The 19,218-nt window shown below is 35.5% G+C and overlaps 1 protein-coding gene across 1 annotated transcript in view; it reads left to right on the top strand.

The window, feature by feature from the left end:
- Positions 1 to 19,218, top strand: part of Epha6 (EPH receptor A6) — a 769,688-nt gene that overhangs the window by 125,924 nt on the left and 624,546 nt on the right. Inside the window, exon 3 of the mRNA XM_051191720.1 lies at positions 12,631 to 13,294. Coding sequence (XP_051047677.1) covers positions 12,631 to 13,294 — 664 coding nt within the window. The remainder of the gene's footprint in view (positions 1 to 12,630; positions 13,295 to 19,218) is intronic.

Raw genomic sequence — 19,218 nt, 5'->3', positions numbered from 1 at the left:
TTCTCTTCATATTATCAGGCCCTTCGTCGCCTATAAAGTCTACTTGATTGCCTTATTCTATTCTCCATGGAAAGAAAGCAATTTAAATCCTTAGTGACTGCCAGTTGCTTGGGGAATTATTTTTCTTGTTCTAGCAGTCTCTGCCCAAAAGAAATTCAGTTTTTTTTTTGTCTACTTTATTGAGCTTGTTATGGAAATAAAACATCATATGTGGGTGTGGATGTTTTTTAAAAGAACTTCTAGGTATAAGTGGACTACAGATTACTCATACTTTAATATGCTTCCCATCACTTCTAGCAAATGCACACTTCAAATAGGATTGTGGAGAGATCATTAGTGCAAAATATTCCTACATGAAAGAACGCTCTAATAAAAATGTACCTATTCTAGATAGATTTTAACCTGTGTCATATGTATGTAGTAGATAAAATTGGTTGTCTCTATTTAAAACAAAAACATAGCTTGTTTTCAGCAGTGAAACATTTAAAGATGCACAATCAAGTAATGTTAGAAAACCATTGGATGAAAATAATGAAAGCTCTCACTAATTCTGCTATTACGTTGGTCAGCCCTGTTAGCTGATTGCTTTTATATAATTGACACTGAACTAAAACATTCCTTTGTGTCATGCTTTCACTTTTAATTATGTAAGCTTAATATTTTATTAACTCTTTAACAATGTCACAAAAATATGTTTTGATCATATTCAACCTCTCATTTTTCCCGAAGACATGGAATAATAATAAAAAAAAAAAGTTCCTCAAAATAGAACACAACTATCTCAACAGAAAGAAACACAAGCCTTGCATTCTTCTGCAAGGTAGAATGTTATTGAATCCAATCTTTTCTTGTGTCATATATGAATAAAACAGACAATTTCTTTTTATCTTGTGACAGTTTTGTCAGGTGTTTGTTGTTTGGATTGAGGAGCAGATATGTAATTTCTTGGCCGAACATTGATTATGAAAACTTTTTCTAAACAAAAATTAGTTGTCCTTAAGAAGTTGTTTCAGAAAGAATGTTCTAAGATCCACCCAACTATTTTGAAAATGTCCAGTTGGATACAATAGAATAAAGTTGGTGTGTCCACAGGGAAACAAATGAGGATATATGGAAGGAAGTTTACCAAAGTCATGAATCTCAGAGAGGAAGTCAAATTACAGTGACAAAGAACTTTTTGTCAGCTTAGTAGAGGGCAGTCTATGCCAGAATCCTATATGAGGGTATCTGAGGGAAATAAATACAAAGCAAAGCACCTTAGAAGGGTATAAAATGAAAACAAAACAAAAATAATATTTAGTTAGTTTTGTAAAACAAAACAAAACAGATGTTGATAAACAATGACTGGAATTTCCTACTGTCTCTAATTCCTGGTTACCAGGCTAGGGTGCTTTTAAGCAAGAAAAATGTTTCTCTTGCTCTGTCTGTCAAACATTGCACTCCTGTGAGACAATGGACCACCATAGAGATTTATAAAGGAATACTTGTGTCTTTTGCCCCAGCCTCACAGCTTTAACCCCATTGTGGTGGAGAAGGTGTGGTGGAACAGAGATATTGAAGTCAACACAGACAGGAGGTAGAAAAAAGAAGCAAGGAGAAAGCATAAGGCTTCCACCTCACAGAAGAACACCTTATTTCAAATAGCCCTGACTCCTTACACTTCATATCCTCCCAATAATTCTACCACATTTTGTTTCTACCAAGTTATTAACCACTCATTAGACAGAGTCTCATGGCCTAACCCACTTGAGACATGTCCTCCTGGGCTCACTGTGGGATGTGTTTTATTAATATCTTAGGTGTTCTTTATTCCATTCAAGCTGAAAAGAGCAATCATCAAACTATGTGGAGGTTATATTAGGAAACATCCCTGGCTGTAGATTTAACATTAGCCTCTAGGTATATCAAATATATGCCCCAACCCCAAGCCTTTGTTATCTGTAAGAAGTATTCAGCCTTTATGAGTTCAATATCCCATTTACCAACTCCTGGAAATATTCTGTATTAGTTCTATAAGAATTTCATGCAACATTTGTTATTTAAAAAAAAAAAAAACAATTCCAGATAGGCCTTTTTTCCACTCACCCAATTTTGTGCTTCTCCATTTTCAACCCATTAAGACCAACTTGTGCTGTCTACATATTCTGGAATGTGTGGTCTTCACTGGAGCGTGGTGAACTTTCCAGGGGTTACATTCTTAATGAAAACTGTCTCTCCCTTCAAAGCAGCTTACTACTGCAAGTAGCTCCACCGACAGGTGTCAATGATTGCTCAATTCCCATTTTTGTTCTAGCATTTGATCTGGTTTGGCATTGCACAGATTTTGTACATGTGTTTCCTGGGCACTATGAATTCATAAGGTCAGATGCCCTGCTGTATCCAGAGGCCACTGTTTCTTTGTATTCATCCACTGTTTTTGGATTCTATACTCTTTCCAACACCTCTTTGGTAACAGTTCTTTAGATTTGCAAAGAGGAACTATGTGGAATATGTTCCATTTAGGGCTGAGCTCACTCTCCATGGCATGTAAAAGATAGCAAACATCAAAGCATACAGAAAAGAAAGCTAAGAGATTTTGTTCTTATACTTGAACTTTTTAAAGCTTGTTGATTATTTTAACTTTTTTTAAATATATGTCTTACCATGTTGGACTGATATTATGAACAATGAAGTTTCACTATTTAAATGGTTTCTAGAAGATCATTATCTCCAAGGTAATCTTGAAGCATATGAAAAAAAAATCTTTTGATATATCTCATTCTTGCTTAACCAAAATAGCCCATGAATCAAGTTTCTAAATGTTTTATCCATCACTTTGTAGCTAATATCCATCCTTTGAAGTTAAGAAAAGTTTCATAAAATGACTGCAAGCCAGAACAGGCTCTTTGTCTTATTTATTCTAATCTTAAAATCCTAAATAAGCTAAATTCTCTTCCCTGAAAAACATGTTTTGTTTTTGTTTGCTTTGTTTGTTTGTTTGTTTTTGCTTTAGTTTGATGAGCTCATTCTGCATTATATTTTATCAAATTTTTATATAATATGTAATTATTCTACTCCTATGAACAAATATCTTGATGTTCTATTTATACGGAGAAAAGGCATGTGTTGGGTCCCAATTCTTTTTTATTTGGCCTTATAACCTCTGGTACATCATGAGATGAGTGTATTGTGTAGCTTACCTTAAGACATTCAGGAAGCCAAAAAAGAGAAGGAAAGCCAGGAATCTGTATAATCCTTCTGTGCCCCCCCCCCTGTGATGTTTCTTTGGCTGTATCATACTCTTAAATTTTCCATCTCCTTCCAGTGCTGATCCAAGCTGTATTTTATGGACAACTTAGAATACTTGATTCAGTGACAGTGCTGTTAAAATCTAGCAGATGACAAAGATGAACAAAAAAATGGCAGGGTTGATATGTTCTGCATATTGTAATTTTGGTAGCTATTACATGTAAACATTCATTAGATAATCCGTTGCATATTTGTTTTTAGAAGAATAGGCACTACAATCCACTGAATACATGTAACATAGTGCTAATGGTGCCTAAAAGTGTGTATACTTTAACATATTCCTTTCTGCTTTATTGAATGTTTCTTTCTTAGCTTCCTTATTTGTTTGTTTTTTCTTGTGTGTCTGCAAGAAAAAGTGATTGCATGAAAAAAAATAGATGATATATAGCTATAGATAGAAAACAAATGATAGTCTCTCTCTCTTCCCCTCTCTCTCTCTCTCTCACACACACACACACACAGAGAGAGAGACAGACAGACAGACAGACAGAGAGAGAGTGTGTGGAAGCCAGGCTGGCCTAAAACTTACTATGTAGCCCAGTTAGTCTTGAACTTACAGAAATCATCACGCCACAGCCCATGAATACCAGAACTGTAGGAAAGAATGAAGCACCAGTGCTCAGTTTTAATTACTGAAACCTTTAGCTCTTTAAAAAAATTACAATTCTTCTTCAAGTTTTCAATACTATACTAATTCATGAATATTGCTGAATCCTAAATGCTTACCATATATATTATCGATTGCCATAGACTCAGACCTGTACTACAGTATATTTCCATAATTTATTACTTAGACTATTTTATCTAAAGTCCAAGTGCCAATCCTATATTCACTTTGTAGTAATTATTATATGCTACTGCCAATTCAGTATAAACTGTTGTGTGGGGGGTTTTGTTTGTTTTCTTGTTTTATTTTTACTTTTCATTTTTTTTTTACTTTTTAAGAATTTCATACATAAATACAATATATATCATAACCATGCCCCTTTTCTCTCCACTCCTCCCAGGTACCTCTCATTATGTCTCACTTCTAACATTACGTTCCTCTTCTCTTCTCTGACCTCCTCTTCTCTTCTTTCCGTCTTATTGACTATAACTAACATTGCTCATGTAGTGATGGCTATAGGGCTATCCACTGACAAATGGACAAATTGTCCAGGCTCAAAACCTCAAAAAAAAAAAAAAAAAAACAATAAATTTCCCTCCCGTGCTCCCGTGGAAAGAGTCAACACTAAATACTTCATCTAGGTTTAGGGCTGCATGAGTTTAGTTTAAGCCTTAATTTTCATGAACTGTTGTGGGACTGTTGTTATTGTGGGACTGTGGTTTTTGTTTATCTGCTTTCAGTGTCTGTGATAAAACAGGAATGAAAAACCATTAAGCTTGGAATTTCTCACCTTCACTGAAAAAAGCAAGTTGAAAGTCAAGGCAGAAACCTGTATGTCAGGACTGAAGCAGAGACAATGAAGAAATGCTCACTGGCTGTTGTTTTCCAGCTTTCTCAGCTACTATTCTCAAACAGCCCAGGGCCACCTACTATTGATGGCACAGACCACTGTAGGCTTTGACCTACAGCATTAATTATCAATTAAGAAAATTAATTCCCACAGACCTACTTACAACTCAGTCTAATGAAGGCAATTCCTCACTTGAGTTTCTTTATTCCCAGATGACTAGTTTTTTTCAATAACACAGAAAGTAACCAGCACAGCTTGGGTTGAGACTCAGAAAACGTGGCTGAACACTGAGAACAGAGATCCTCCTGTCTCTTCCTCCTCAGCACTGGGATAACAAAAGCAAGACACATGTCTGGAATTTTGCACAAATGCTGGTTTTTATGCTCCCAGGACCTGCACTTTATCAACTCCAATTATAATATTCTATAAATCTAATTTGAATATTTTAAATAATTACCACCACCTTTGGACTTAGAATGGGAAACCACTTTTCTGTACCTAGAACTTTAGATAGGCTTGCCCATTTTCTTCTATGGCTGCACTCCTCTTCATAAAACTGCGTAAGAGAGGGGATTGGAGTTCTGTCTCTACGTGGCATAGGCTTCCAGATTCATGAATTTATTTCTCAAACGGCTTTGAGAAACACTGTGGCTTTGTCGCTTTGTCCACTCAAAGCTTCATTAACTTTCAGAAACTTCATGGCTTTGGGAGGAGGTAGTGTTGGGGGCACGGACCCAGGCTCCAAGATGAGATGGTTCTGGTGTCCTCTTCAAAATGAATGAGGGATCAATGCTGTCATCTAAGAGGAGGATCCAGGTTTTACATAAGGGCTATGATAAGCTTTTTTGTGGGAAGTCCTTTGTAGGATTGGAGAAATTGTGAGTGGGTGGCATGGAAGTATATATGACCAAATGTGGGAGCTGGCAGTTTTGGAATTGTCACAACTTTCCTGACAGTTATAAGAAGTTGAAATACTTTGATATAAGCCTGGATATGCAGGTTTGTGAAGTTGTCTTCATACAGTAAGAAAATGAAACATGAAGTTTTATTTATTGAAAGAATGGCTTTTAATTGAAACTATATTGAGAAACATGGTAGATATAATCCAGACTCCTATGCTAGTTAACATGCTAGTTAACCTTATGCCTACAATTTTCAGAGGCTGATTTTAGTACTTGGAATATGAAAATCATAAATTCAATGTCTTTGAAAGAAACATACCTAAAATATGAAATAAATTCTACTACTACTGATACTGATTAGTAAATGTTATATCTTGTACATCTAGACCAATTTTAAATCCATATCTTATTTATAGTCAAATAGATTCAATTTTGAAATTTAATATACACTTCTTTTGATTAGTGCAGACATTAAATTTAACAGTAGACCTTTTGACTGTTCTGGTACCTAAGTGCTATTCCAGTTGCATATTTTTAATAAACAAAGATAAACACTATTGTTTATGACTTCTTAAATTGAATATGGAAAACCAAATATTATGTTCATATTGATGCATTGTATTTGAAAATTCACATTTTTATGAATCAGATAATGCTCTTATCTCTCTTTAATATTAGTTATTTGAAAATTTCATATAAGATACTTTCATCATATTCATTCCCCTCCCCCAACTTTAACCCATTCTCACACCCCTATTTCCTACTCTGCAAAGTCTGTGTACTCTTTTTTTATTTATTTATTTTTGGTTCACCCATGAAGTCCAATTTGTACTGCTTATATATTCTTAGGTGTGTGTCCTTTAGGACCATGGTTGATTTACCAGGGGCAACACTCTTAAAACAAACTGACTCTTCTTTTCTAGCATTGATCATTTGACAAGAGCTCCTAAGCTAAGGATCAGTCTTGATATTTAATTTCACTTTTCATGCTGGGATTTGGTTTGGCTTGAGCTTTTGCAATAGTGCATGCTGTCACAATTGGTGAGTTCATGAGTGTAGCTGTCCTAATGTGTCCAGAGAATACTCCTCCTACCATTTTTCTGTAGTGCTCACAGAACCTTGGAAGAAGGGTAGTTTTGATATAGATATCCCAATTAGGGGTGAGCATCTTATTCTCTCTTTTCTCTGCTCTTTAGCCTATTGTAGGCCTTTGCTTTAATAACCACCTAATATAAATAGAAGAATCTCTGGTGAGGGTTAAGAAATGTACTAATATATGTGTATAATTGTAGGTCATTAGAAGTCGGTTTGGTACTGTTTCCATCAGGCAAAATAATAGCACTATGTTTTCTCCTAGGATGTATGACCTATCTAGTATATATAAATAGACCCAATGTATAACATATTTACACAAACATAGTAATATCATAATGGTATTTTCCTAAACAATAAGCATTTACATATTGTTTTAAATACATTAGGTTCATATTTAGGAGTTCATTGATGAACACGTTAACATTTTAGCCTAATGACATGATTAAAAATGTAGAGAGGCAATCTTTTTGCTCCAGAACATAGCTATGCAATATTTATGGAAAGCTAAGGATAGAATATGGTCATTGCATGCCTTCCATAAGAAATAAAGTCAGATTTGAATAGAAATTTGTCCATGATAAAAATAATCAGTGGATGATACTTGAAAGGTTTTTTTTTGGTAAAATTCTGTGAATTTTGGGCATTTATTTTTGATAATTTTCATATTTTATTATTGCATTACCTTATTCACTATTATTAATATATCTGTAGCAATTAGTTGACTCCTTACACGGCACAGAAGAATATTAGATTGCTTTTAATTTTAAACATAAATGTTGCTTGAGACTCGTGCTATTGGTGAAATGACAGGCATTGGATTGGTGACTCAGTATCATTCTCCACTTGATGATGGGTGCACTCCTGACGAGCAATGGTTTTATTCTATAAAATTATATCAACAGTTCAGAAGAAAGTAATTTCTATGGAAAGTATCCTCTGAATCACAAGCAAGCTACTTGACATTTATAGTTATAGATTTAACCTTCTGATAGATTATTCCATTATTTGCATACAATTATAGTAGATAATTTAAAGCATTTCATGTCATAACAGTCATAGATAATGAAGCAAGTATCCCTACAGTTGGAAACTATACTTACTCTCAGTTCAACCCACTTAAATTAAGTGACTCTCCACAGCCAATTAAAGTGACAAATATTGTAAACACAATGTGCTAAATCATATTACTCAAAATCACTGATGGAGAGTACCAAGAAATGGAATCTTCTTTGATATAGGAAACAGTTTGTGTTACCAGAATCATCAAGTTGAAATGATAGACACTTGAAGACCAGCACGGTTTCCCTCAAAGACTGTGAAGATTCTTAAGTATTACTTATTCACTAACAACTCTATTATAACTATACAAACAAAATAAAAACAGCCTATATGTTCAAAAGTAGATATAAAAATTGAAAGGAATATATGCTAATGCCAACTGATTTCAAAGTATTCAAATGTCTTGGTAAATCATTCTATTAAGAAAGGTTAGCAAGGTTTTCCTGTTGAATCAACTGTCAGCTTGCTTATATTTAACACAAAACGGGGGGGGGGGGAGCACAATGACCTAGCTCAGAACAAAAGGCGAAGTTCAAGACACTGGGGAAGAATTTTAGATCAGTTCTCTAGAAATTTCTTCCCCAGTATTCTTCCTAAACTGAATCTATGCACATAATGTCTTGCTTGTAATGGAACTTACTGTTTGCTCTCTGCTCTGTCTTTTCCTTAGGATATTGCATAAGTGCCACTTCCTTAGTGAGGTTGACTTTTGGAGACCTAGGAAAAATCTTCTTCCTATCTGGGATGTATTCTGTTACTGTACTCCTAGCATGACATTTACTCTCTTGACAGTCATGTGTTATTGTATCCCTATACTACAACATAATCTCAAATAAAGACTACTTTACTGTATTCTCAGGTCTTGAAGAATGACAGAAATATTTCTTGTATTAATCTACATCTACGGCCTTGTCTATGTTTATTTTCTATCAAATTTTTGCCAATTTGTGGTTTTTACTTTACCCAGATTTAAAGCCTGGGTAAACATAAGGAAGCTCTTTGAGGGCTTATATTTGGCAGCAGTAGTGTCTCTAGGTGGTGGACCACAACAAACAGAGACAGCACACAGTAGTCAAAGCAGTATGTGATGTAGGAGCTAGCTCTGAAAGTGTGATAGCTCTTGTGTGTGTCTCAAATTTTGGGATCCCTCAATGGTTGGTATTGCTGCTATGGACAATTATAGATAAATGGATTCCTTAGCCATTAATAATCACTAGTGTTACCACACTTATGTGTGCCTAGGAATCAAGGTTTAATCAGCTTAAGAGTCTGAGACTTTGGCCTGACAGATTTTACAGCCTTCAGGGCTGTAATCTTCCAGTGACCAAAGCTTGTACTTTCTCTTCTCCAGCTCCTTAGGCCAGCTTTGCCATTCCTCTCTCTTTTGCCATCTTATAACTTCTGGACCCCTTGTCTTCCTGTCCTGGTGGCTCTCATACTGTTCAGCCACTGTTCTATTCTAGTGTCTGATTCTTTTAGAACTTGGCCTGTTCTCTTGACTACTTGGTTCCATTATCTCTGCCACCATTGCATTCTGCTGTCTCTGATGCTTATTTCTTTGTGTTTAGTTCCATGATACTAGATGAAGGCAAGAAAAGACAACCTGGGCTAACCTTTTGATTGTACCTAATGTAGCTCCACCACAGCCAGAAGTACACGAGACTGTCTCCTGGCCTATTCACTCAGTTTGTCTGATGCCTTGTTATATAGACAGAGAAAGGTATCAGAACCAATCACAACATAACTCTCAGGCAAACAGAGATTTATGTTTGAACAAATCACAGCCTCATCTATTTAGTGCCAGTCATAGTCTTCCCCTGCTAGGCCATCAGGGAAGTGTATCTAGACTAAGCAAACAGGGAAGGAGGGATATTCAGACTTAGTTAAGGTTTATATTGTGTGATACAGTTTTATGCCAATTTGGTACAAGCTAAAGTTATCTGAGAGGAGGGAACTTGAATTAAGAAAATACTTCCATAAAATAAGATTTAAGGCAAGGCTGTAGGTTATTTTCATAATTTTTGATTGATGCCTGAGGGCCCAGCCCATTGTGCTTGGTTTCATTATTGGGTTTATGGACTGGGGTTCTATACAAAAGCAGGCTGAGTAATCCAGGCGGAGCAAGAGAGTAAGCAACATGCCTCCATGTCCTCCACATCAGCTCCTGCCTGCAGATTCATGCATCACTTGAGTTCCTGCACTCACTGATTTTGATGGAAATGTGAATGAAATAAAGTTTCCATCAAGTTGCTATTGGTAATTGTAACCTTAACTAAAATAGATATTCATAGTAGGATTTTTGGGCATTGCCATTACAGATGTTACCATGTTGTTATGTTGGGACTTTGCTGTTTTGTAGAAGGATTTGGAATTGTGGGCTAGGAAAGCCATTGAGTTTTCAAAGCTTAGTGAGCTGTTTTGTAGGAGGTTAGAACATACAATGTGAAGAGAAATGCAGAGGATGAAGGTCAGGCTTGTGAAGTTCTAGGGGAATGTTTGAGAACCACTCAAAGTCTCGATCAGAGCCTTCACATGGTTTAAGTTAAGAAACTGTAGTTCTAGTTAACTGAAATTAAAGAATAGATGTGATTAACAAGAGACAAGAACCACCTAGGTAAAACCTTTGCTTCCTGGGGTTGTCAATGCTCAGCAGCTGGTGCTAAGAAATTAGCATTGATTGAGACCAATATCAGGAGGTGAAATGTATAGCAGCCTACAGTTGAGAGACTTTGGATTTTAAAAGATTTTTTCACTCTTTTAAAAGCGATCAAATTTTTAAGTACTTTAAATTTGTAAGAATGGGTCTTTTAAGTTGGAAAATATTTTCTATTGTGGTATCAACATTAAAGTTTAGTCTTTGGAATGAAGAAGAAATGAAATGTTGAAATGTTGTAGCTTGGCAGTGATAAGCTTGTGTGTAGCTGACAAAGGGTCAATTGTGCTGAATATTTTCATGTTAAACTGACACAAACTAAAAGCACCTGAGAGCATGGAACCTCAATTAACAAATTGCTTCCATAATTTCCAGCTGTCCTGAAGCCTATGGGGCATTCTCTTAGTGATTGATATGGGAGGACCCAGCCCAGTGTTTTATGCCTCTGCTTGTGGTCTTAGGTTCTATAAGAAAGCAGGGTGAGCAAAGCAGTAAGCAGCAGGCCTCCAGTACATGTACTGCAGGTCCTGCCTCCAAGTTACAACCCTGCTTGAGTTCCTGCCCTCACTGCCTTGATAATGAACTGTTATAGGTAACTATGAGTGAAATAAACCTTTTTTTGTGCCCAATTTGCTTTTGCTCATAGTGTTCACCACAGCCACAGTAATCCTAACCGATAGCACCAAGACCAGTACAAACTGAAATAGTCCTTGTGAATGCAAAGAAATAGTTGTGGTCATTGTTTGGCTTTGCTCTGCATCCCTCAGTGCATCTGTTGGACCCTGCATACTAATAGTTTAGTTGACTATTATCTAATGGTCTTATTGCTAATAACTGTTAACATAGAATCAAACCATCCTACCCTCCACTTGTTTTACCTGCTTCCCTGTAAAAGCCTCACCACCAATCTAGGGTGGCACCACCCACAATGGAATGGACCCTCCTATATCAATCAGTAATTAAGAAAATGCTCTGTAGCCTAATAATAAGGAGGCATTTTCCAAATGATTTTTCCCTACTCTTCAGTGACTACAGCTTGTGGAAAGTTGATAGAAAGTTAGTCAGTACAGAGGGAATCCCTATCTATCTGAGAATGACCATAAAAGCATTTAATTTCATACTGGTTAATAAATCTCACTTTATGACAAATTATACATGAGGATAGATTGGGAAAACAACTGAGTATTCATGGATCTGGTGATTTTGATCAAATAATTTATAACACTTGAAATCCTTTCAGTAAGTCAGGAAATACTTTTTTGTTTGTTTGTTTGTTTGTTTTGTTTATGTATCTGTTTCTCTATGTGAATGTGTGCACTAGAGATCAGATGCTCATGGAAGCCAAGCTAGGGTATTGTCTGGTCACTTAGCTATAGAGTGGCAAGTGGTTGTGAGTTTCCTGCTGTGGATGATTGAGACAAGTCTTGGGTCCTCTCCAAGAGCAGTATGTGTTGTTAATTGCATTACAAGACCATATGAAACAAGTCGTGATACCAATTCTATTATACAGTTGAGGAAACGGACAATGGTAAAGCTGCCATGGTCATGTGATTAGTGGAGAAAGCTCTCAGAAAGGTAGATTCCATACTTCAATCACAAAGGGTCATGGTTAAAATGCTGTTTTGCTGCTTTGGACAGTTTCATTGCATAGTTTTAACCCATTTTCTTTTGTTAGGACATTCTTTTATATATAATTTTTTAAATTTAAATTGGAAAGGAACTTGTCTTACATGTCAATCCCAGTTCCCACACTTCCTGTCCTCCCCTGTTCCCCCAACCAATCCCCATCCCATCCCCTATTTGCTCCCAAGGGAGGGTGAGGCCTTCCATGGGGAGTCTTGGAAGTCTGTTACATAATTTGGAGCAGGGCCTAGGCCCTCCCCCCCATATGGAAAATGAGAAAGAGTCTACCTCAAGATCCAGAAATTCCACTCTTAGGCATATATCCAAAAGATACACATTCATAGAACAAGGACATCTGTTCAACTATGTTCATAGAAGCATTATTTGTAAGAGTCAGAACCTGGAAGTAACTTAAATGCCCCTCAACTGAAGAATAGGTGGAGAAAATGTGGTACATTTACACAATGGAGTTAGGACATTCTTCAACATAAACATTTATGTTAATAGCAGTGGCTTTATAATCATTTCATTATTTCTCCTTTCCTTTTTGCAGTGGGATGCCATTACTGAAATGGATGAGCACAACAGGCCCATACATACATACCAGGTATGCAATGTCATGGAACCAAACCAGAACAACTGGCTTCGTACTAATTGGATATCTCGTGATGCTGCACAGAAGATTTATGTAGAAATGAAGTTCACACTGAGGGATTGTAACAGCATCCCATGGGTCTTGGGAACTTGTAAAGAAACATTTAATCTGTATTATATAGAATCGGATGAATCCCATGGGACTAAATTCAAGCCAAGCCAATATATAAAGATCGACACGATTGCTGCTGATGAGAGTTTTACACAGATGGATTTGGGTGATCGAATCCTTAAACTCAACACTGAAATTCGCGAGGTGGGACCTATAGAAAGGAAAGGATTTTATTTGGCCTTTCAAGACATTGGAGCATGCATTGCCCTGGTCTCAGTCCGTGTTTTCTACAAAAAGTGCCCCTTCACTGTGCGGAACTTGGCCATGTTTCCTGATACCATTCCAAGGGTTGATTCTTCCTCTCTGGTTGAAGTGCGGGGTTCATGTGTGAAGAGTGCTGAAGAGAGAGATACTCCGAAACTCTACTGTGGAGCTGATGGAGATTGGCTCGTTCCTCTTGGGAGGTGTATCTGCAGTACAGGCTATGAAGAAATTGAGGGTTCTTGCCATGGTAAGATGCAAAATTACAAAGAATATGTCTGCTATCTTAAATTGTTCCTCATAAGTTATTGACTGTGCTCCCTAAGCATTTCTTTTTGAAGAAATTGACTTCTATCAACCTTAAAACATCTGATATATTATGTTTTCTTTCATATGAATCTATAGCTTACTCCTATCAATTAAACCCTTTGAATTATTGAATTCATATAACCTCAGTTGATTACTGACCTTCGCAAGTACTAAATAAAATTTTCACCTACATCGATTTTTAATTTTAGTAATATTTTAAAAATGTTATTGATAAGAAATAACAACATTGAAAATATGTTTAAATTTAAAATTACAACTTACATTGTTATGAGAGTGAGATAAATATAATTTAAGGATGATTTTTTTCTCACATGAATCTTCTTATAGAGACTTATTAATTAAATAATATACACATTTCAAATTTTTACTTAACCTTCATAAGGAACATATATGTAAGTACATTTAAATTGAAATTACATAAAATAAAATATAGAAATACAGTGATCTTGTTGTACACAGGGGTATACTACAGATGTTCAGTTCTCAGTGGTAAGTTATTCCTAGAATTTTTTTTCCTCTAGAATCATATTATATTTATTCACTGATACCCTGGCAATACATCACATTTGTTTAAAAAGATGAAAGACAAAAAGAAGGGAAAGAAAAGAAATTTGCTTGAATATGCATATGTAAACAGTGAATAATAAAAGTAAATGTTAATAGATTAAATCAATAGGACACATGGATTCTTGGTTGTCACAAATTTCACTAGCCCATTAGCTGATGATCATGTTTGGTGTGGAAAACATTAGTAATGCCATGAAAAATTTGTGTTATTTGCTTAAAGCATGAAATACCCTTTATGATTTAATGACTAGAACATTTCATTCAAATTAATACTAAGGATTAACCTAATGTTTTCTTCACCTATATCAAGATTTTCTAATGGAGTAAATATAAATTATGACTAATCTTAGAAGGGAGGATCTATGAATTTCTTTTGCTTTAGGAAATACCACAAATAAAAACTGATAAACTATTCTAAATTTTGGGAAAGCAAAAAAGCTCTGGATAAATATTATACATCTGTTTATGTTTTATTTAATAATGTCCTGTGAAATTTCACTTATATGTAGCATAAACCTTCATTCATTGTTTGGCAGAGATAGTTTTAAATAAATGATACATTTATACATAGTGTATTTTGAGATTACATTTCTCTATTTCATGATTTTAACTTTAATATGCTTCAACTGGTCATGCAAGAAAGAGGACAGTGTATTGTACAGTAATCATTCCTAATAATGTATGGCAAAAAGAGAAGAATTGACCTTGGATTTTATATCCTTAAATTACTAACAATAATATCTGTTGACTTATGCAGAAAATAGTAGTCATAGTAAAAATAAAGTACTCATACAACTTCTAAAAATGTATGGTTCCTATTATAAATAATAAATTGTTATTTTCCAGCCAGTGGGGAAACAGCAGATGTGAAGAAATCTATAAACATATGCTTTCCATTTTAAGCTATTTATTTGCTTGAACACTTTCATATTGTTCCTCTATTTCCTGCTATAATAAGACATATTATTGCTTCTATTCTCTGCCAACACTTTATATCACAGCCAAACCTCTGAATTTTTCATAGTAAATTTCAAAGCATTGAAATGTATTTGAATAAACTGATTTGTGAACTCCATATACTTATGTGAATGAAATGCTAGCTTCAAACTATAACTTGACTACACATCCAAGGAAGAAAAATTGAAAGTATTATCTGTATTTGACTTTATTGTCTTAGTTTATTCTGATAAAATAATCATTTGAAAATGTTGATATTTGTGATTTTTAATTGTGTATTCTCTTAGTAACTCTAGTTGATAATTATATATATATATATTTGTTATATGTTTCTTTAAGACAAAGCAACTCAAAACAAATTGGCTTGACACATTAACGACTTTGTGTATCTCTGTAGTGGATAAGCTTAAATCAGAAGAAGCAGAACTTTCTATTTTGACCATCTGATGGCTTCACCAGTGTTTAAGACATCTTTTCCTTCCCAGAGCTATTCTCTAGGTTGCCTCCCAAGATTTCATGAATAATCTTAAGCTTTCCTTCAACATAGAAGGATCAGCAAGAAAAGGCAAACAAATTAAGGGAGGGAAATAAAAGGTTAAGCATTTTTTTCGTGGTTCATGGGTGTAAAGGTATAGAGGATAGGACCTGTGAGGGAGAAAATGACTGATACTGTATTGACAGAGGGCTACAGCTGTAATACTGAACCTCATTTCGTGTTGTTTCGCACTGACTATTGTCTTTCGTTCCTTACACAAATCTGTGTTCCCATCCTGTGGCATCTTGCTGAAGTCCAACATAGCTTCATCAAAAGCTATTTCAGATGAGAGTGAAGAGCTATCCGCAAAGCTCCTCCAATTTGAAAGAAATGTGTTTTCAATTATTGTTTCTAACAAAAAATGACTTAGAATACTCAAAAGTGTTTAAGAGTCTAGAAGATGGAAATTGAACACTAGCCTTTTGTAATGATGAAGTCATTGATATTTCAGCATGTCATAAATTACAAACTGATTCTATTCTTTTGGTAAAGTCCAGATCTGTGTCAGGTTCTCAGCAGCTATTGGCTCCAGCTGCTGTTCTCAAACTCCTGCACTTTGAGTGGTACTCCTATATAATTGAACAGCACTTTTAAAATTTCCTCATTTGATCAATACTAGGAAATGCTTTAGCTTGCCACCAAATTACAAAGACTACCCTTACCAGTTATTTTTCAGTATTTATAATGGGTTGACCTTTTCTTAGGTCCAACAGCAATTTCCTTGGTGCTCCATATATTTGATACCCTATTCTGTGTTCACAATCCATTCAATCCATTCAATTCCAAAGTGTCCTGCTTATTGTTTATTGTCAGCTTAGACCCAACCAAGAGTAACTTTGGATGAGGGACCTCATCACTGCTTTAGGATATTGTTATTATTCTTAATTGATACCAGAGCGTCCATCACACTGTGGGTAGCACCATCCCAGAGCAAGTGGTCATGAATTCTATGAGAAAGCTAGCTAAGCCTGTAATCATTGTTTCTGGATCCATCCTGCTCGAACTTCTACCATGACTTCTCTCAGGGATGCATTTTGACATGGAAGAATAAGCCAAACAATCACTTCCCTCCTTTAAGTTGCCTTTTGTAACAATGTTTTATCAAAGCAATAGAAGAGCAAACTAGGACACAAAGCAAATGTCAGTGCAGTTTTTAACTTGACGTCATGGGAGTCCCTTATTTTCTCTAAATGTTTTCGTAGGTCTCTTGAAAGTGACTGTTCAAAGCAGCATTCAAAGAACCTCAGGACTTGGCCTTCTTTTGCTTTTTAACCTTGATGAATTTTACCTGCTGTTCTGCCTCACTGGTTTTGAACAATGGGTGTTTTCCTCGTGTCCCTTAATGTTTTCCTTGTTTTCTTCTAAGACTTGGTTCCTTTATTATTTGCTTTTTCTACCATTGAATTTCATTAATCTTTCCTGATCAACCATAGATTTTGTATATGTTGTTTTTCACAAAATTAATCCCCCTTCCATTCTTTTGTGCTATACTTTGTAATACGTATGAGTGTGTCTGCTTCATCAGGGCTGTCAGATAAAAGGGCTGTATTTAAAAAAAATATCGCCTGTGCAAGAAATTGTAAGAAATGGATTTCTGTGTGAGTGATCACAAGGCAGTGAGAAAGGAATGCAATAAGAGTAAAGCCCACCCATAAGGTTAAATTCTTCTTCTCATTATGTGTCAGTATGTAGAAAATGATGGTATCCTTCAATTTACTAATGATAGGACGAACATATTGGAAACAGAAATGTTTTGGCTGAGTCACAGAAGAGCAGCTAACATTTCAAGAACAGAAGCTCAGCTCTTTCTCTGCTTGGACTTTGAGAGGCACTGCCTACTTTCAAACTTTGCTTGAATATATTGAATTGGGACCTGACATGCAGCAAACATACAGTAAGATAACTTATAGTAACAATTCCATACATATCTGTCCCAGGTGATACAGGGTTTCCTTTGTACGGTTTTGGTCCTTCCTGATAAATTTAAGAATTTGATAAAATTTTGGAGTAAAGAGAGTAAACTACAGGCCGTGCAACCTTGAACTCTTAATAGCTGCCAGGAGGAAGGAGATAGAAGACAAACAAGTTATTTTTGGGCCAAAAGAGGCAGGCATGATAACAGACACCAGTAAGTAGTTTCATGGACAGGGATTGTTGTAAGAGAGCCTAATAATCCCAGAGGCTATTAGGGGAAGTAGGTTTTGTAGTCTGTTGTACAATGTGGGTGATAGAAAATGGAAAAAAGAAAAAAGTTTTGCTTTCTGAATTCTAATGCAGTGCCTTAGTTAGGATACTGTTAATGTGATGAAACACCATAACCAAAAGCAATTTGGGAGGAAAGATTTTATTTCACTCAGTAGTCCATATGACCATTCATCGTCAAAAGCAGTTAAGGCAGGAAATCATATATGGCAGGAACTTAGAAGCAGGAGCTGACGTAGAGGCCATGGAGGGGATGCTGCTTACTAGCTTGCTTCCTATGGTTTGATGGCCTGCTTTGTTATAGAACCTAGGACCACCAGCAGCAGGATGGCACCACCCACAATGAGTTGGGTCCTCCCTAATCAGTCACTAATTAAGAAAATTTCTTCCAGATAGATTTTATGGAAGTTTTTTTTTTCTTTTGAGGGTCCTTCAACTCTGATAACTCTAGTTTATGTTGACTGACACAAAACTAGTTGGTACATGTAGGAAGTAGCATAGTTTAGTGGTGAATCAGGAAGCAAGTAAGTTTTATGGGTCTTCTGGGACTCTGAGTTTTTATGTTTCTATGTCATTGAGGAAATAATTATCCTTCATTTCTTTCCTTTTCATTCCTGTCTTCAGGTGTATCATATTCCTTTTTTGTCTTCTGGCTTTAGGCCCTTTCTTAGATTGGAAATACAGCATCCTCCATTATCTCTGGAGGTCTCAGTCCTTGTCTGGAAAAGAAGAACCTATTGTTTTCATCTTAAGATTGTTATCAGACACTGACCAAGCTATTTGTGAAAGAGGTTTTGAATATCAACTATGATATTCCTGTCAAAGGATATTACCATGCCAGTATTTCTGTGTATCAAAGGGATCCCTTGATATGAAAGGCACCTTTTATATACATCTGAAAGGATGTCAGAGGCCTTGAATAATAAGGACTAGTTGACATATCTATTCATAGGCCCTAAATGGTACCTGCGAATGGCTGACTTTAAATAGATCTTTGAGTTCCTTAATATCCCCCCCCCACCAAGCATCACCTGTCAAACCCACACCTTCAAAATCCACTGAATGATACATATTTACTTGAACTTTAGTTTATTTTGAGATTATATTCTAAAAGGTAGATTATTGAGCTGTGAATTTGTCATTCCTTTTCCATAATATTGTAATGTAGACCTATATCCAACTTCAGGAAACAAAATGAGAACGAGAACTGCATTCACTATGATACTTCCTGTATTGACCAAGTAAACAGAAATATGATTTTAAGTGTAAAATTTAAGATTTAAAACCAAATTCAAATACTTCAAATTACTCTATTCATAACAAATCAGCTCTTTGTTCTAAATACCAACTTATTTTTCATAACCATTTAAACATTTTCCTAATTGAAACTGTCATGCAAGCATAAGTTGCTGACACAATTTTAATTGTTTTAATTTGTTCTACTTAATGACATTATTTTAAAGGACCTGAATAAAATACTGTTGATTTTAAAGTGGTAATTTACATCACATTGCTTTTTTATTTCATCTTTCTAAGATTATCATAACTATATGAGTAATACAGGAACTAATTAGCATGCAAAT

Source organism: Phodopus roborovskii, unplaced genomic scaffold, assembly GCF_943737965.1.
Source record: "Phodopus roborovskii unplaced genomic scaffold, PHOROB, whole genome shotgun sequence".
NCBI lineage: Eukaryota > Metazoa > Chordata > Mammalia > Rodentia > Cricetidae > Phodopus > Phodopus roborovskii.
This window is presented reverse-complemented; position numbering and strand designations above follow the sequence as displayed.